Source organism: Sturnira hondurensis, unplaced genomic scaffold, assembly GCF_014824575.4.
Source record: "Sturnira hondurensis isolate 20B ecotype Veracruz unplaced genomic scaffold, ASM1482457v3 Scaffold0013931, whole genome shotgun sequence".
NCBI lineage: Eukaryota > Metazoa > Chordata > Mammalia > Chiroptera > Phyllostomidae > Sturnira > Sturnira hondurensis.
The window spans coordinates 4,442,607-4,460,630 of NW_028086562.1; the positions used below are offsets into that span (position 1 = coordinate 4,442,607).

The following is an 18,024-nucleotide window of genomic DNA, read 5'->3' on the forward strand; positions in this document are numbered from 1 at the left end:
TTGGCCAGAAGTCCAGGTCTGGGTGTTTCTTACACAGACATTCCCAAGGGGAGGTCTCTGCCTGACCCGCCCGGCCAATCAGCACCTGCTTCCTGAGCAGTGTGGACCCTTGGGTGGGCTGAGGGGTGTTGAGGTCAGTGCTCCTCAACCTTTAGGGTGGGGCTTGGGGGGCCATTTTAGGCTGGCATGGAGGGAGCTCTTGGGGGAGGGATCAGAGACGTTAACAAGAGGGGGCTGGGGCTGAAAGGAAGAGGCTTCCATCGGGGGCTCTGGATGGGTGGGGAGAAGCATTAGAGGCAGAGATCTGGGGCAGGGGGCAGGTGGGGGATAGAAGGGCCTGGATGTGAATGACAGGTCATGGAGGAGGTCATGTGAATGACAGGCCTGGAGGAAGGGGTCTTGTGGCTGGAGGACCAGGGCCCTGCCTCCCCATTAGCCCAGGCCTCCCTGCCCCCTTAAGGACCCGGCACAGGATGGCAGATGAGGGAGAAAACCTGGGACCCAGGAGAGAATGGAAGGTCCTTCTGAGCCATCCCCCCGCCGCCCCCCTGCCATGGGGCCTGGTTTATGTTCTCTCGGCTGGGTCAGCTCTGGGTGGGCAGCACAGACGCAGTGCCCCATTTGCCTGATAGCTGGTCCTCTCAAAACAGACCCCTAGAACCCTCTGTGAACTCCCCACAGCCTCCCATACGTGAGTGGGGCTGAGTCGGGACTCAGGGTAGCCTGTGACACTGCGACGAGCCTTAGGAGCTCTGTGGGCTCAGGCAGCTGAGTTCCCCACCCCCAGCAGGCCCAGCTGTTGTCTGATGACTCCAGGGCCAGATGGGTCCCCAGGAGAGTCCTCACATCCTAAGACTCCTGGGCAGGAGGGGAAGGAAGACGGCCTTGAACCCAAGGAAGTTGTCCTTGGCAGCAGGGCGGTCAGCCAGGCTCCTCTCTGGCTGGGAACGGCATCGAAGCTGGGCACAGACGATGGGGAAACCCACAGGATGCCTGTTGGACCCAAGCCAATCGTACAGTGGGCTCTGCTCAAGGCCAAGGAACGAACCCTGACCCTGGTCACGCTCTGAACTGTGAGTGGTAATCTTCAGGCACGTCGGAGACCAGACCCTGCTGGTCACAGGTGGAGTCCAGCAATATGGTGTGTTGGGGCCTTAAAAAGGCCTTTCAGCTGCCACAAGACTCTGGACAGGGTACAACACGCACAGACTTTTATTTTTATTTTTAATTTTATTTATTTTTCAGAGAGAGGGGAAGGGAGGGAGAAAGACAAACATCAAGGTGCAAGGCTGCCTCTCACACACCCCCATCTGTGGACCTGGCCTGCAGCCCAGGCGTGCTCCCTGACAGGGAATTGAACTAGTGACCTTTCGGTCCGCAGGCCAGCGCTCAATCCACCAAGCCACAACAGCCAGGGCAGGCCTCAGAATTTTCACAGGTGTGGGCTGACCATGAAAACTAGCAAACTTTCAGAGAAACAATATGCTATTCGTGAGAATCAGCAAAAAATAACACATAACAAAGTTAGACCCCCCCCCCCAAGACTATCAAATTGGAATTGCTAGGGACAGAATATGAAATAACAGCAAACTTGTCAAGACATCGAGGCTGGAATCCACAGGTCAAGCACACCAGCAAAAGACCATCAGAAATGACCAGATTTAAAAAGGAAGCAAGTATTCCCTTTAGGTACCATAACGGAAAATTCAATGGATGTGTTAACTGGCAGATTGGATGTAGTGAGTGACTCGGAACTGGAAGAGGAAGCTGAAGGACCCGCCCAGGAGGCAGTGAAGAGAGACGATGAGATGGAAAACACAGGGAGACGAATTAGCAGTGCGGTCCAAGGAGAGGGCAGCGTTTTCCCCAAGAACATATACAATGAACGACAGGCAGAACTCCAGGGTTACTAGTTGAGATTCTCCGGAACTGATGAAATATATGAATCCCTAGGAACGGGAAACACCACGGATGTTTCCACAGAAACATCAAATGGATAGTGAAGAACACATCCATACCTGGAAACAGGCGTAAAGCAAAGAACAGAACACAGAAGACACAGATCTTAAATAAAGTTATCTAGAGAGAACAGACTGAGCCCGGACCCTAGCGTGGCTGGCCATCGCTGAGCTTCTGGAAGTGTGCTCTCTAGCGAGTGTGGAAATCTCTGAACCTTGCTGGAGGCCCGTGGCTGACCACACGGGCCCGCAGGGTCTGTCCTTGGTGAGGCAGCAGGAGCCCAGGGCAGCCACAGTGGCAGAAGCCAGAAAGACCGCCTTTCAGGGAGCCACCCCGCCTCGGAGACGCGTTCCCAGGGCCTCCGCAGCAGGGTGGGGAAGGGTGGATCCTCCCCGCCAGTTTCGAGGGAGTCCAGTGCCATCTCGCGGCCACTCGGGGCACTGCGCACGAGCCGGAAGAGCGCAGGCGACTTCGCGGGACCTGGAGGCAGACGTCGAGCTCGCCGGCTTGGGGCCACTTTATGGGGGCGACGGGGCATTCGGGGACCTCCCGGGACTTGGAAGGCCCTGTGGGGTCACACCCAGGCGCAGAGCTGCTCCTCCCCGTCGGGGTGGCGTTCTGTCCGCCCGCCGTCGCTGGACACTGGGTGTCGGCGGGGTCCAGGGGTCCATGTGGGGGGCAGCAGCAGCGGGCGGAGGCGCCGGGCCAGGCGGGCGCGGGTGGCAGAGGCGAGCACCAGCAGTGGAGGCAGCGAGAGGAAGCCCAGCACGATGAGCGTCGCGGCGCTGCGGTCGGAGAGCAGCGCGCGGCAAGTGGGGACCGGCGCCGGGTGGACCTGGGGGCGGGGCGGTCGGTCAGGGGCGGGGCCAGGGGCAAGTGGCTGGGGCGGGGCCTGGAAGCGCTCCGCCGGGGCCGAGGCTGGGAGGGCCTGAGGACTAGGGGGTCTGTGGCTGAGCCCACTGTGGGCCTGTCATTTCTGAGCCGAGGATTGGAGATCAGGAACCCAACAGGTAAATGGCTAGAGTAGGAATCCCTCGAGGCTCGGCTCGGAGAATTCCCACCCCTCCCCGTGATTGCCAGATCCCCACCACTCACCCCCAACACACACATGACCCTCCCGTGACCCTACTCTATGCTGGCGTCTGACCAGCAGCCCTGACCTGTGAGTGTCACCAGCTGGTGTCACCTTACCTTCAGCGGCCCCGTGTTCAGTCCCCCTCCCCTGCCCTGTGCTTACAGGAAGGGGACATGGGGACCCATCTGCCTTCACCCTCTGTGCTCAGGACGAAGCCACAGCCCTTTACACACGTGGAAACTGAGCTTGGGGCAGGAGAGCTCCTCCACAGGAGCTGTGAGTGGGGGTGAGGGGTGGCGAGGGGCTGTGCACTGCTAAAATTCAGCAACGCCTCATCTTCTCTCCCTGGAACCCCCTCCTCTTCTCACCCTGATCAGCTGTCCAGGCCCTGGTGGCCCCTGGTACAAGGCTGGGGGCCCTCAGGGGAGGGGAGAGAGCTGTCACCCCCAGTGGGAACAAAAGCCCTTTTTCTGCTGTGGCCAACGGGGGAGGGGTAGGAAGAAGGGCCCCCCCGGGGAGGGGCACCCAAGTCTCTGGGGACAAAGAGGCTGTGCCTGAAGGGGGAAGATGCACCTTCAGGCCCAGGGCCCTGAACTTCCAAGGACCCCACTCCCCGGGGTCCCAGCCAGGGCCCCCACCCACGGAGGGCTCCACTCACCCTGGAGTGGCACAGGAATCCCAGGTAGATGAGGGCAGCTGCCGGCATCAGCACCAGCAGAAACACGGCCGCAGGGAGCAGCAGGCGGAGCAGGAGCTCGGACAGGAGCTGGCTGGGCAGCAGCAGTGTCCTGAGGCCTCGGGCAGCCAAGCCTGCCCACCCTGAAGACATCTGGGCAGATGCCTGGTGGGCAGGATGCCATCCGGGCAGCATGGGCGCAGTGTCTGAAGTGCCCCCTCCCTCGTCCTCCTCTGCCTCCCCTGCCTCCCTCTCCTGCTCACTCATGCTCTCGCAGGCAACGGGTCTGGTGGGCTCACAGCTGCAGTTGGACGGCGACCAGACCCCCAGGGTCAGCTCTAGGTCCCCCGGTCAGACCGCTTCTCAGACCCCAGCGACCAGATAACGGACCCAGCTGGAGGGCAGGACCCCAGACCAAGGCAGGCCCAGCCCTGACCATCTGTCTCCAGGGCCACACCCTTGCCTCAGTTTCCCCCACTGCCAGGCTGGGTCTCTCTCTGCCCGGCAACCACAGCTCCGGCCCTGGCCAGTGTCCGTAGCTCTGATCAGGGCTGGCACAACTGTCCCTATGGCCTGGCACTGGGTCCCTCCTCACCCCTGGCCCTGCCCTCTCTACCCTCCCTGCTCCCCCCGGAATGACATCATTTCATGGAGCTTGACTCTCTCAACTGTCCCATCTGGAGCTGCCAATAGAGGTCACCACCCACCCAACTTCCTAGTCCTGGCCCTTGCTGGTGCCCCCATCTCCAAACCTGGCCCCTCTCAGCCTCCACCACCCAGGGAGGACAGTGGGCGCACTCCCTGGGGTGGTTTGGCGGACCTGTGGGACCCAGCACACAGCTGGCTGACAGTCACCACGGCCACCACGACAGATGTCCCTGATCGGACAGAGTCCAGTCCGTCCTGGAAACTGGCAGCACAGGTTCTGTTATTTCAAGTGGGGAAAAGCATGCCCTGCCCAGCCCCACGCAAAACCCCAAATGATGTCCCCAAATATTAGTAAGGCCCTGTCACTGCCTCCCAGGGGCCCCAGAGTGTCCTTGAATAACAAGGGGACAGGAGCCAATGTGTAGGCTGCCCAAGAGCCTCTCAGAGGCTGTGGGCACCAGGTACCGAGGGGCCCCTCCCCACCTCCACAGCCCCTTTGCCTCCAGCTTCCTTTGAACGTGTGCCAGGCCTCTCAGGCTCCCCGGCTCCCCCAGACACCTGCGAGCTGGGGTGACCACAGCGACGGCAGGGACACGGTTAAGAAACGTGAGCCTGCCACAGGCCTGGTCAGGACGATGGAGACTCCCCTGCAGCTCATGCCACGCCCTGCCGCCAGGCACAGATGCAGCTCACCCACACCAAGATCTTATCCCAGCTGCCTGTTTAATCAGACAGCGAATGTCGGGTAAAAAACGCTGCAGGCGGGAATGTCTGGGCAGGCGGTAATGTCTGTCTCATCTCCTTTCCAGCCCCACCCTGTCCTCAGGTGGGTCAGCTGGGCTCCAGGCCCTGAGGATTCGGTGATGAGTGAGGTTGATGGGGGTGGCTCTGTGCAGGCATCCTGATGGCCTTGCAGGACCCGGCAGAGGCCCCCTAGGCTGTGGCAGGGTGTGGGAAGGTTGTCAGGGGGCATTCTGAGACTTCCCTGGCCCTGACAGGGTTCGAAAGGCCTCAAGTGGATCCTCAACAACAGGGCGCCCTCTGTCGGCACCCCAAGCCATGCTGCTTGTGATCCAGCCCATTCTTTCTGACGTCCCCAGTGGGACAGGGAAACAGGAGCTCTCGTTCTGAAAGAGGAAGGCAGACACTTGAGATAAAACAGGTACCTTCATGGAGTGACAGGCGCTAAGAAGAAAATAGAACAGGGCCAGGGACAAGCCTGCTTCCGATTGATGGCCAGTTGAGGGCCCCTCTGGGAGGCGACATCTGAGCAGAGTGACTGAGGCTCCTGGGGTAGGGTCCCTGTGGCTTGGTGGTGAGTGGTGTCCCTTAGCTTCCTGCGTGGAGACCCGCCCCTTGGTCCTGGCCCCCATCAGGGCTGCTTTCTAGGGAGGGGCTAAGGCTCTGCTGCCCCTCTTGTGAGGGGACAGGGTGGAGCCCAGGTGACACCTCATCCCTGGGAGCCAGAGGGTGGGGGCTGGGGTAGGAGCAACAGCCCCAAAGCTGTGCTGCCCCCTGGTGGGTAGTCATGAGAAGCGGCTGGAGCTTCTCCTGCGGGGCTCCCTTCGGTGGCCTCCCCCAGTGATTGGGGGATGGAAAGGTGGAGCCTGCCCCAGGGCCCTGGAATGGAGGTGACCACCTTGCAGGGTACTCAGGCCCCTTCCTGCAGCACCATCTCCAGTGGCTTCTAGTCTCCTGTCCTGAAAATGCTCCCTCCGCCCAGCCCCTCCCTCTGCTGCCCAGCAGCCTGCCTGTCACGGCCTCACTGACTTGCCTCAGCATCTGTCTCAAGGGGCTTCCTCCCCCAGGCCCTTCTAGCCAGGTTGCCTGGCTTGGGAAGAAAGGGTCCCACCTCACGCTGTCCACCTCCCCAGCCTGGAATCAGGGTAGAGGCCAGGCTCTGCCTGGCAGTGACCTTAGCAGGGACAGGAGTGGGGGAGGGGGGCAGGACCGGAGGAGGGACCCACGGAAGGCACATGGGTACCTGAGGGGAGGGCAGGGGCAAGTCCTGGCCCTTCAAAGGCTGTACTCCTCAGGGGACCTGCAGCCCTTGGGCGTGCACCTGCTTGCCTGGCCTTTGTCTCTCAGGGCCCTGGCAGTTGGCAGAGGAGGACAGGAGCTGGGGTGGGGGCGGCGGCTGCCAGGCAGGGCCTCTCCTTAAACTGCTGGGTAAACAGTGTGGAGAAGCAGCGCTTGGCCTGGCCCAGGGGGCAGTGGGAGGTGGCTCTGCTCCCCCACGCTCCCCACCACACACACACAGCTCTAGCCTTCCCACCCTCTGGGGCAGACACACCTCCATCGTCCTCCACCTGTTTAGAAGTAGTTCCTGGTGAGGGCCACCAGGCTGTGGCTGGACCAGGATGAGCATGGAGAGGCCCCCCTGCCAGAGAACAGAGCCCCTGGGCAGCCTCCCAGTGCAGGTAACCGAACCTGCGGGTGGCCTGGTTCCCTGGGAGAAAGACAGGGGGTGGGTGGGCTCTCTGTTGTTCTGGGGACAGGGAGCTGGGGCTGGCCCTGGGCCTCCAGCACCCAAGCAGGATTCTTGTTCTCAGGTGGATTCTGGGAGTTCAGAGCCTGGGAAGTGGGACCTGACTGGGCTGGGAGCAGAGCAGGAACTCAGGTGGATTGAGCTGGGCTCTGAGGAGGCCCTGGGAACCGTGGCAGAGGGGCCCAGTGCCCCACAGGCCTGGGGGCGCCTGCTGCAGGCCGTGTGGAGCGGTCACCCAGGCCTCACAACACAGCTGCTACGGCAGGGGGCCAATGTGGAGGAGAGGTGAGCCCCCTCGCAGGACAGGGTCTCTTCACCCGGAGTCCGGGGCAGAGGTCCCACCACTGAACAGGAAGGAGGGGTTCCCTCTGGGTCAAGGAGCACGTCCCTCCCCCAGCCTGGGTCCCTTCCCTGAACTGGGGAGAGAGGGCAGGGCCCCCTTCACCCGGTGGGACAGGACCGGATCTTATCCACCAGCCATCCCCTCGTCCCTTCCCTCGCCCTTGCATCCCGCTCCGAAGGGACAGCTCGGGAAGGACCCCGCTCCATCTTGCCGTGCTGCGTGGCCACGTGCCCCTGGTGCGGCTCTTGCTGCAGCGTGGGGCACCGGTGGGAGCCACGGACCACGCGGGGCGCACGCCACTGCACGAGGCCTCCTGGCATGGGCACTCCCATGTGGCCGAGCTGCTGCTGCGTCGCGGAGCCCCGACGGCGGCGCGTTCCGGGGCCGGCCTCATGCCGCTGCACTGTGCGGCTGCGCTGGGACGCACGCTGCTGACTGGGCTCCTGCTGGGTGCGCCAGGCCCCGGCCCGGAGGCAGCAGACGCTCGCGGCTGGACGGCGGCTCACTGGGCCGCCGCGGGTGGCTGGCTGTCGGTACTGGAGCTGCTGGTGGCAGGGGGCGGCGCGGGCCTGGATGGCGCCCTGCTGGTGGCGGCCGCGGCGGGGCGCACAGCGGCACTGCGCCTGCTCTTGGACTATGGCGCGCGGGTGGACGCCCGGGACGGCACGGGAGCCACCGCGCTCAGCGTCGTCGCTGATTTGGGGCGCCAGCAGGTACGTCCCCGCCTAACAACCCCCGCCCCACCGTGATGGGGAGGTTGCAGGGAAGTGTCCTTCGCCCCAGGAGCTGCGCTGTCCACCGCAGGTGTGCGGGTTGCACCGGCAGAGCGGCCCCTGCGGGCAGGCGGAGGCGGAGCTGGGCGGGCAGCAGCCTTGACTGTGCTCCAGGTGTGAGACGTCTCCGGGAAGCCTAGGGAGCGGGCCTGGCTGGGCATCCAGGTTTACTCTGGTGACCCGTTGCAACGAACGTCTACTGAGCCCCAGGCGTGCGCTTGGGTCCAGTCAGCCGCCAGACAGCAGGACGGCCGGCAGGGGGCTTCTAGTCTTGGGTTCGGTCTGAGAACGACGGCGGGATAAGTGGTAGTCTAAGCCAGGGGCGTCAAACTCATTCTCCCCGGGGGGGCCACAACAGCCTCGCGGTTGCCTTCAAAGGGCCGAAATAATTTTAGGACGTTATAAATGTAACTGCTCCTTAACTGCTCAGAAATTGAAATTACACTCGGCCCTTTGAAGGCAACCGCGAGGCTGTTGTGGCCCCCCCGGGGAGAATGAGTTTGACGCCCCTGCTAAGCAGAGCCCCGCCCAGAGCGCTGTAGGCTCATTTACCAAATGGGGACGCAGTGTTGAGAGAGAGAGGCGGTTAGGTGACACGCACCAGGTGAGGTCTGGGTTAGGCCAGTGAGGTCTGGGTTAGGCCAGTGGCACAGCGACCCCAGCCCCTCATCCTCCTGGGCCCGGGCTGGCCCCTGCCTCGCCTCCTTTTCCAGGACCTGGAGGTGCTGCTTGACCACGGGGCGGACCCGCGCCTCCGGGACAGGCACGGACGCGCTGCACTCCACAGGGCGGCCGCCAGGGGGCACCTGCCTGCCGTCCAGCTGCTGGCAGCCTGGGGAGCAGAGGTGGATGCTCAAGACACTTTGGGCCTCACCCCTCTGCACCATGCTGCTCGGGGAGGCCACGCAGAAGTCGCCAGCCACCTCCTGGACAGCGGTGCACAGGTCAACGCTACTGGCTGGCTCCACCGGACACCCCTGCACCTCGCTGTGGAGCGTGGCCATGGCCCCACCGCAGAGCTGTTGCTGAGCCGGGGTGCCAGACCCACCGTAGGCACACTGTGGGGTGAGGTGCCTCAGGACCTGGTGTCCAAGGGGGACCTGGCCCAGGCCCGGCCCACTCCTGGCAGGGAGCAGAATGACTGCTAGGGGTATACAGCCCCATGGGCCTGAGCCTGCCTGGTCAGCACTGGACGGAAGGCTCCTCAGTCCCACGGCACTGGTCCTGTACCTTGTTCTGCCCTTCTGGGCTTAAGCCACGGGTGATGTGGCTCGGAGAACGGCCTAGCTGAGAGGTTCCTGCGGGAAGAGGGGCAGACAGTGGCTTGAGCCCCAGGAATGGGTCCATGGCCTGGCTTGGGACAGCAGTGCATCACCTGTGCGGCTCTGGCCTTCCCCACAATCTTCGGCAGAGAAACTGCCACGGCCTCGTATTTGACCAAGACCTGGTGGTCTCGCTTTGTCTGTCCACCACGGGGGTGTTGCCCTCAGCTGCTCTCTCTGTACATGGGGGAGTTCTGTGTTTTCTTAGACTTGACATTTGTTTACTTATAGCCATTAACTACAGGGCTGAACCCCGGGGCCACAGTTGTCTACAGCTCCCCTGTGACCCAGGGCTCACACGCCCTGCTGATAGTGCCCACCCTAAATTCCCAGGGCCAGGTGCCACAGGCCAGACAGCCGGCTGATGCAGGGAGGGCTCCGGCATTATCCAGCCAGCCAATCCCAAACAGTTCCCCTGCCTTAGGGAGCTCCAGGAACTGCACTAACTAGAGCTTTTCACCACTCCTGCCTCCTCACTGATACTTGTCCCTCTGTGGCCCAGCAGGGCCTGGCATGTCCCCTCCTCTTGGGAAATGTAATAAAATCTGCTTTCCATGGCTTGTATCCCCCTGTTGTCGCTTGGCCAACCGCCAAGATGAAAGCCCCAGTACAGCTGAAACAGTTATCCTGGCTGCTATGTGTGGCTCAGTGGACTGAGTACCAGTCTCTGAACCCAGAGGTCACAGGTTTGATTCCCAGTCAGGGCACGTGCCTGGGTTTCCAGCCAAGTCTCCAGTTGGGGGAGCTCAGGAGGCAACCGAGCACATTGACATTTCTCTCCCACTCTTTCTCCTTTCCCCTCTCTAAAAATAAATAAAATCATTAAAAAAGAGAGAAAGAGAATATCCTTGTTCTTAGGAAACACACAGTGTAGTATTCAGGCTTCTCCAACTTCCTTTCAAATGGTCCAGAAAAACTCCACTGATGTGTTTACGAACATTTATTTACAGGCCCAGTTGGTGTGGCTCAGTGGACTGAGCAAGGGCCTGTGAACCACAAGACTAGGTTGCAGGCCAGGTCCCCAGTTGGGGGTGCACCGTAGGCAATCCCTTCTCTTTTTCTTCTCTCTTCTCCTGTCTATAAACAAACAAACAATAAAATCTTTAAAAACAATTCTAGAGAATGATTTCAAACGCAGCAAAATGTAAACGGTTGATACATTCGGGGAAAGCATATTGGAAACTTCCTTCAACCAGAGTTGCAAGAATTTAAAATCGTATCTAAACAAAACAAATCGTTACCAAAAAATTGCACTTACTTTGTGCCCCCCTTATCATATTTTATTGTGGTAAAACAGACAAAATATAAAATTTACTGGTTTAAGCATTTTAAAGGGTCCCATTCGGTGGCATTTGGGGCTTCCACAGCGTTATGCAACCTCCAACACTATCCAGTTGCAGACGTCATCACCCCCAAAAAACCCTGCCCGTTGGCAGCCTCTCTCCCCGCCGTCTCCGTGGGCTCGGTGTCGGTGAATCCGCCTAGTCTGGGCACTTCGTGGGACGCAAGCGCACACAATACGTGGTCTCTGCACCCTGCGGGACGCAGTCCGGGATCACTCAGCGGCGGCCTGCATTGGTCCTTTAATCTCCGCACGGCACTCGGCGGCCCACGTTCTGCAGACGCTCTAGCGTTTACTTCCACACCGCCGGGGTCGGTCGCCTTCCACCCCACGCCCCCGTCAGGGTTGCGCCGCGCACGAGCATGCGCAAGATCGCGGGGCCGCAGCTGGGCGGGGGCAAACGCGCGATGCCCCAGAAGTCCCGGGGTGGGGGGGGCCGCTGACCCGGAAGCGCTGGTGCGGCGCGGCGCGTGCGTCTTCGAACGGATACTCCAGCCCGGGGCGCCATGGTCTTCCTCGGCGCGCCGCTCTGGCTGCGGAGCCGCGTCACCGACCGCTACTGGCGGGTCCAGGAGGTGCTGAAGCATGCGCGGGTGAGTTGTCCCCGCACGCCCCGAGCCCCTCGGCGCGCCCCGAGCGTCCGCCGGCCTCGCCAACAGCCCTCCTTTCCCGTTTCTTGACCCAGCATTTCAGGGGAAGGAAGAACCGCTGCTACCGGCTGGCCGTCCGGGCTGTGATAAGAGCGTTTGTCAAGTGCACGAAAGCTCGGAGACTGAAGAGGAGGAACTTGAGGACGGTGAGTCTCATCCCGAGGGTCCCTGAGTCGCGCCGTCCCGCGGCCCGGGAGCCGTGCCACCGCGGGCTGAGGGGCTGGCCGGCGGCCCTCCACTCCCGCAGGGGCTGCCGACGTATTTGAAGCCAAGCCCTGCATCTCGAGATGGTCGGTTTCGCCGCCTTCCCGCCGCCCAGGCGGAAACCTCAGCACTATATTCAGGGCCTTTGTTTCTCCTGTTCTCATACCCCATACCCCAAAGACCGGCAGCAACCCGGTGACCGGGGCCCCGCGTTCTCATCGCCACCGCAGGACGCCCCTCGCTAGCGCCCCCGCTCCGCCCAACCACCCCGCTGTGTCTGCTGCTTGCGCTCCCGTCCCACTCGTGAGAAAGGCGAGCCCACCCGACCTGGTTACTCGGACCTTGTCCGCGGCCCTGCTCCCTCCCACGCAGCTGGTTGGGGATTTCTGCAGAGCACCACCTGCCCCGGTCGGCACATGTCGGGCTTTGGTGACCTCAGCATCCACTGCCCCTCGATTTCCTGGGTGGTGGTTTGTGGCTCGTCCCCCACCTCCACCAGAATGTCGATTCCCCGAGGGATCTTTCTGCTGTTGCATGCTGTGACCCTGGGTCTGGATCAGCTACGCTCTATAGATACTGGTCGAGTGAGTGTGTTTGTGGGAGGGTGCGTAATTCTGACCCTTTAAATCAGATTTGTGTTGGTAAGGGTCCCAGGATCAGGGATCACGGATCAGGGTCCCAGCGCAGTGAACTGTCCCTCTGAGGGTAGAATGTGGGTGGACGTGGGTGGTCCTTGTACTGTTGTTTGTGTCTCTGAGGGTAGAGGCCATGCCGTCCCTGGCCCCCCAACCCTGCTGTGCTCTGTCCCAGGGTGCTGTGCAGAGGTGTGAGCAGGGCCTGGGGGCCGGAGCAGAGGATCCTGGGGTGGGAACTTGTAGAGATGCAGATTTCCAGACCCTGCTTGCACCCACTGAAGCAGAGGTGCTGGAGGTGAGGTGGGGCCCAGCAGTGTTTTAACAAACCCGTGGGTGATTCCGATGCGTGATCAAATGTGAGATCTTTCTCGGCCCACCCCCTGCCCTGGCACACCCTGCTGCTTGCCCCTCCTCAGTCAGGCCCTGCTCTCTCCAGCTGTTCTCCCTCCATTGCTTCATCCCATGTGGTGGCGCTCGCCTCAGTGGGTGCCGGCATTCCCTACGTGGATCCTCTCCACACTCTGAGCGCATCTGCTACAGTCCAGTTCCTCTCTGCTCTCTGTGGCTGTAGGTGGGTTATGCATCCACTTCACGGCACGCCAGTGCCCGCCTTACTGAGAGAGGAGCTGGTGTTTGGATGAGGAGCACCAGCCATTGCTCTCTGCTGTTTGCATTACAAGCTTGTTTGTCTGAAAAGAAAGCACTGATTTTTCTATTAATTTTTTTTAAAAAGATTTTATTTATTTATCTTTAGAGGGGGAGAGAGGGAGAGAAACATCAATGTATGGTTGTGTCTTGTGCGTTCCTTGCTGGGAACTGGCCTGCAAACCAGGCATGTGCCCTGACTGGGAATTGAACCGCGATCCTTTGGTTCATGAGCCTATGCTCAATCCACTGAGGTACACCAGTCAGGGCTATTTACTTGTCTTTAAAAAAAAACATTAATGTGTAGTTACCTCTGGCATGCCCCCTACTGGGCACCTGGCCCGACTGGGAATCGGACTGATGACATTTAGTTTGCAAGTTCTCAGTCCACTGAGCCACACCAGCCAGGGCTTCTCTTTGCTTTTATAAAACCCTCTAGTTCTGTGTTGGGCTGTGTGGGTGTATCATCTCATTAGTTTTTAGGCATCTCAATGTTTTGTTTCAGCTCTGGATTAATCGGATCACAGCTGCCTCCCAGGAGCATGGCCTAAAGTACCCAGTGTTCGTTTCCAATTTAATTAAGGTATGGTTGAGGGTGTGGTCCTGTCTAGATACTGAATGGGTGCCTGTGGGTGTGGCCCCACTATGCAACGGCGCAGCGTTGGCACCTGAACACTGCTTCCGTTCTCTGGGTGGGTTCCTGCAGGTTCCAGGACCCCCCATACTAGCTGTGCCCGTGCCTGCTGGTGGAAGAGTTGGAAGTGGGCCAATGGTACACCAGCCCTGGTGTTTCCCCACCAAGGGGAAAAGGTAGAAAAACACGGCTGTAACTTTCATTTCAAAGTTCTGACTGCAAATGAGTTCTGACTCGGCAGCAGGTGAAGTGGAAACTCACACAGTTAAAAAGGAGGGGGGTGTTGGAGGCAGCAAACAAGTGTCACGAAGCCCCAGCGACTATTTTGTCTAGTGATTATGCTGTTCCAGGGGGTGGGTTGTGTTTCTGCCTCATCCCAGTCCCTGGTTTTGGCACTTGACAGAGACCCTTGGCGTCCTGCTGGGGACCTGAGGCCTACAGAGAAGGGCTTTGCCCAGGGCACACAGGCCCCGGGCGGTGGGTGGGGCAGGCTCCCTTCCCGTGTGGCCTCGTGGAGACCCTCCCAGCTCTGCACCTCAGTTTTCTGACGTCACCTCCAGTTTTGCTCATCAGACTACTTGGATTGGCTTTCGTGGGAATTGGGAGTGCCTGGTTTTCATCCCTGCCCCCTCCGCTTGTGTCTTGCTTCATTCTCTGTCAATGGAAATGGTCATTTCCTCTCCTGAACTGACTTCAAGGGTCACCCCAGGCCCTCTGGCGTAGTTCTGCCTCAGTGGTGACTGTGACCCTAAACAGGGTCCTTGGTTTCCTGGCACCAGGACTGGATGCCCGCCTCCTCTCGAGTCACCTCCTTGTCCATATTCATCCTCCAGTTCCGTGTGCAAGATTAACTGCTCCTCCCCATCCCCCGCCCCACCAGGGCCCTCCCCAGACAGATGCTGTGTCCTTCGAGGGCAGGGCCAGCCCTGGAGCCCAGCTTGTGTGCACACACGCCCAGTGGGACTGGGGGCTCCGCGGCGTTCTCTCCTGCTGTGGTTCGGATTCTTACTCGGGCTCTACCTCTCTCCTCAGTGCCAGGTGGAGCTCAACAGGAAGGTGCTGGCCGACCTAGCCATCTACGAACCAAAGACTTTTAAATCCTTGGCTGCTTTGGCCAAAAGGAGGGGGCAGGAAGGATTTGCTGCCGCCTTGGGGGACGGGAAGGAGCCTGAAGGTATATTTTCCAGAGTGGCACAGTACCGTTGAGAGGACCCCTGCCCTCTCTGGCCGAGTGTCTTAGGAAAAGGCTTTCCCCTCAGTGATTGTAACTCAGAAAGGGGCCAAGAATCATTTGCCGGAGTGTGCTGGGTTTGATTTGCATGGTTCTAATTTCCACTTCAGTAACAGGTACGAGGGAGAAGCACCGTTTGCCCTCCTCAGGACAGGCCCGCGGCACTGCATGTTAACAGGCTGTGCTGTGAATAAAGCTCGTGTGGTGATCGGTGTTTTGAGCTGTGTTCTCTGGCATCGGGTGAATGTGGAGGCGGCTGCTGGGGGGTCACCTGCATCTGTGCCTTCCTGTTGGGACCTCAGACCCTCTCCTGCGAGGGGCTGTTTGCACTAGGGTGCTCAGCTCTGTCCCGGGCTCTCCTTGGAGCTGTGGGTGCCTGTCTACACCCACAGACCTGTGCTCCCCGTCCCCCCAGCCTTTCCAGCAGAGCCCCGTGGCTCAGCTCTTCAGCTGTTCTGCACACAGGCCTGTTTCCCTGCTCTCCCCTCCCTCCTCAGCCCAGGAGGGGGTGACAGGCTGGTGACCATTAGATCACCAGGTACTCAACTGAGCTCAGAGTCCAGCCCAGGAGTAAGTTCCTTGTGCCGACCTCGCAGCAGCTGTGCTGGCCCTACACTTCCTCCCTCTCCCCTGCTCTGACCACTGCCACCCAGAGAACATGGAAGCTGTGCCCCAGCCTGCTCAGGGTCAGCACCTCTCTCTGCCCTCTCACCCATCTTCTGTCCTGTGAACCCCTTCCACCTGTGGAGCTGTCCTTCCTCCCAGCCCTCTCTGGTCTCTGCCCTAGCCTCCTCACTGGCTCTGCAGTTATTCCCAATGGCTCTCACCAAAGCTGTCCCCTGGGGCCAAACCCAGTAGATAACTGTCAGCCCTTGAACTCCAAGGACCATACACGTCTTTCTACTTTCTCACTGCCCCCGCCAGGGAAGCTCTGGAGGCTCAGTAGTGCCTTCACTGCTGGCCATGCACATCCCTGTTCCCCAACTCACCGCTCCCCTGCTGGGTCCTGTGGTGGCACTGTCCTCCATCCATGCCCTGGAGGTCCTTCTGGGAACCTGCCTTGGATGGATGCTCACCTCCCACCCCATGCAGAGCCAGCCAGGCCCTGGGACCTGCTGCCTGGTGATCTTCTGAGTTTGTTCATTTTTCCGCATCCTCACTGTGGATTAACATCTCTTCTGGCTCCAGTCACTGCACTGCCCCCAAAGAGACCCACTCCTGGCCCTTGTCACCGTGTGCAATGATGGCCACTAGACCGGAAACACTTGGAGGCCTGGGGGGGAGCCTTGCTCACTTTTCTGTTGCACTGGTGCAGTATCTGGCTCTGTACATGGGTCTCGGTGCATGTGCCCCTTAGTGAGGGCCTACTGCTTGGGCAACAGGGTTGAGGAACCAGCCCTTCGGGGTGTGTTGTGAGCACCACACTCTGCCCTGGAGCAGCTTCATCTCAGTAAAGGATAATGGAGGAATGGCAGACAACTGTGGCTCCTTCCCCAGCTCCACAGCCTGGCCCTGACAGGCTAGAGCCACCCACTTTCCCCTTGCCTCTGGCCAGTCTGGCCAGGTGCCGCTCAGGAGAGAGATAAGCAGCCCAGGCAGAGCCAAGATGAAGTTTGCTGGGGTTTACAGACAAGAAATTCCTCCCTCTCCGCCACTAGTCCTGTTGAACATTTGGGTTCACCCAGCAGATGACCAATACCACGTCTGCTCTTCTGCTTCAGATGCGAGAGCAGCGTACTGTCAGGTGCCTTGGATCCCCCGAGACGGGCGGGCAGTAAACCTGAGACCATCTGATGCGACAGAATTGTGGAAGGTCCGCAGAGCCCATAGGGGTTCACAAATGTACAAACACCTCGTGGGCTCCCGCTGCGTGTAGGATGGAGTCCAAGCCCCTTGCCCCAGCTACTGGGCTGGCCTGGCCTGGCCTAGCCCCTACCCCTGACTTCTGCAGGAACCCATCCACGCCTTTCCTCATGCTGCCATGAACTTTATAGAAGCTTCGAATTAAATGTGCCCAGCTACCACTCTTCCCTGTCGACTCAGTAATGTCTTACCCTTTTTGAAGTTTTATTTACTTATTTTTACACAGAGGAGAGTGGAGGGAGAAAGAGAAACACAATGTGTGGTTGTCTTTCCCGCATCCCCTACTGGGGACCAGGCCCGCAATCCAGGCGTGTGCCTGGACTGGGAATTTGACCGGCAACTCTCTGGTTCACAGGCCAGCGCTTAATCCACGGAGCCACAGCAGCCAGGGCTGGTTTGTCTTTTTTTAAACGCTTTTTAGTATTTCTTTTGGACTCTATTTTGAAGAGAAGGACTTTAGTGATCTGGTATTAATATTTGTATCCCCAAACCTGGATTCACACTAAAAACTGGAGACAAATGACCACACCAGCTGCCACGTGTTGATAGAAGCAAACGGGGGACAAAAACAGCCCCCTAAATACATCCTGAATAAAGCCCAGAAAACTTCAGAACAAACCCGCAGAAGCTCAGGTCCAGGAGAATAACACCCTTTAGCTCCCGAGCCATGGAGAAACACAGGAAACTGGGAGGGCTCTGTGGGCGCCACACCTGTTTGCTCACCAGCCCCGGAGCCGTGGGGGTCTTCTCTGGGATGAGCCGCAAATGTGGCGGAAGGTGATGCCGAGGGCCACCATGCGGGGGTTTCTGCCCTGAGAAAAGTGGAGAAAATACTGGAGAGAGCGGAACGGAAGAGGAAGTTAAGGGTCGGGGCACTCATCCCCAAGGTGGTCGGTCGGGACCCCGGCCGACCGTGCAGTGCTCCCCGGGTGACACGGGTGTGAGAGCTCCTCCCATACGCCCTCTCCGGATTAACCTTTCTGTCCTAAACATCACCACTCTCAAACACCTCCCAGGGGCCCTCCGAGGCCCTACCCCTTCACCCAAGCCCCGGACCATCGGGCTCCCACCAGACCCCTGGGACGCAATCCAGCAGTGGAAAGCCAGCCGCCGAACCCTGAGAGCGCCCTGGTAGAGGGGTCGTCCGGCCTAGTCACAGCGTCTGAGGCCCGGATCCTTACTCACGTGCCTGCAGGCTGCCCGCAGGCACCTTCGGGAAAAGCCGGACTCCAAGAAGCCTTCGGGCTGCAGTGCGGAACTCGCAAGATCCTGACTCTGTGAAGGTGCAGCTACACCGGAGTGATGGGGGAAAACACCTGAACCTAGTGCTTCCGGGTTGAGGCCCAGACGGTGGCCTCTCCGGGTTGCCGCGGAGCCCCCTGGGTAACGAGCCAAAACCCCCGCCCGCCCTTGGTTCTGGCGTCTTCCGCGACACTGACGGGCAGGCCTCTTAGCCAATAGTAGCAAGGAGCTGCCAGGCCGCTCGTCGGTCGAACCATTGACCTGCGGCGGGGCGGGGCGATCGCGGCTGTAGAA

The 18,024-nt window shown here is 59.9% G+C and overlaps 3 protein-coding genes and 2 long non-coding RNA genes across 10 annotated transcripts; 3 read left to right on the forward strand and 2 right to left on the reverse strand.

Moving 5' to 3' along the window:
- Positions 1-1,853: 1,853 nt before the first annotated feature.
- LOC118998212 (uncharacterized) lies at positions 1,854-2,384 on the forward strand. The gene is made up of 2 exons (XR_005068827.1): positions 1,854-1,973; positions 2,054-2,384. It is a non-coding gene; the product is annotated as an uncharacterized LOC118998212 (long non-coding RNA).
- TMEM278 (transmembrane protein 278) lies at positions 1,968-6,574 on the reverse strand. 3 transcript variants are annotated; one of them, XM_037062230.1, is made up of 3 exons: positions 6,343-6,574; positions 3,693-5,485; positions 1,968-2,794 (listed from the first exon to the last, which is right to left on the reverse strand). In XM_037062230.1, the coding sequence occupies exons 2-3, from the start codon at positions 3,975-3,977 to the stop codon at positions 2,534-2,536; spliced, it is 546 nt and encodes a 181-aa protein (XP_036918125.1). In that variant the 5' UTR covers positions 3,978-5,485; positions 6,343-6,574; the 3' UTR covers positions 1,968-2,533. The 3 variants fall into 3 exon arrangements, with proteins under 3 accessions (XP_036918125.1, XP_036918126.1, XP_036918127.1); XM_037062231.1 differs by lacking the exon at positions 6,343-6,574 and adding an exon at positions 6,211-6,328; XM_037062232.1 differs by lacking the exon at positions 6,343-6,574 and adding an exon at positions 5,525-6,328 and having other exon boundaries at positions 3,693-5,291.
- Positions 6,575-6,695: 121 nt separating this feature from the next.
- Positions 6,696-9,461, forward strand: ANKRD65 (ankyrin repeat domain 65). Its single transcript, XM_037062220.1, has 4 exons — positions 6,696-6,778; positions 6,911-7,131; positions 7,368-7,902; positions 8,676-9,461. The coding sequence occupies exons 1-4, from the start codon at positions 6,719-6,721 to the stop codon at positions 9,108-9,110; spliced, it is 1,251 nt and encodes a 416-aa protein (XP_036918115.1). The 5' UTR covers positions 6,696-6,718; the 3' UTR covers positions 9,111-9,461.
- Positions 9,462-11,069: 1,608 nt separating this feature from the next.
- MRPL20 (mitochondrial ribosomal protein L20) lies at positions 11,070-14,839 on the forward strand. Its single transcript, XM_037062234.1, has 4 exons — positions 11,070-11,219; positions 11,312-11,422; positions 13,266-13,343; positions 14,427-14,839. The coding sequence occupies exons 1-4, from the start codon at positions 11,133-11,135 to the stop codon at positions 14,598-14,600; spliced, it is 450 nt and encodes a 149-aa protein (XP_036918129.1). The 5' UTR covers positions 11,070-11,132; the 3' UTR covers positions 14,601-14,839.
- Positions 14,840-16,897: 2,058 nt separating this feature from the next.
- Positions 16,898-17,902, reverse strand: LOC118998211 (uncharacterized). 4 transcript variants are annotated; one of them, XR_005068826.1, is made up of 2 exons: positions 17,674-17,902; positions 16,898-17,321 (listed from the first exon to the last, which is right to left on the reverse strand). It is a non-coding gene; the product is annotated as an uncharacterized LOC118998211 (long non-coding RNA). The 4 variants fall into 4 exon arrangements; XR_005068825.1 differs by having other exon boundaries at positions 17,670-17,902; XR_005068824.1 differs by having other exon boundaries at positions 16,898-17,300; positions 17,670-17,900.
- Positions 17,903-18,024: the final 122 nt, after the last annotated feature.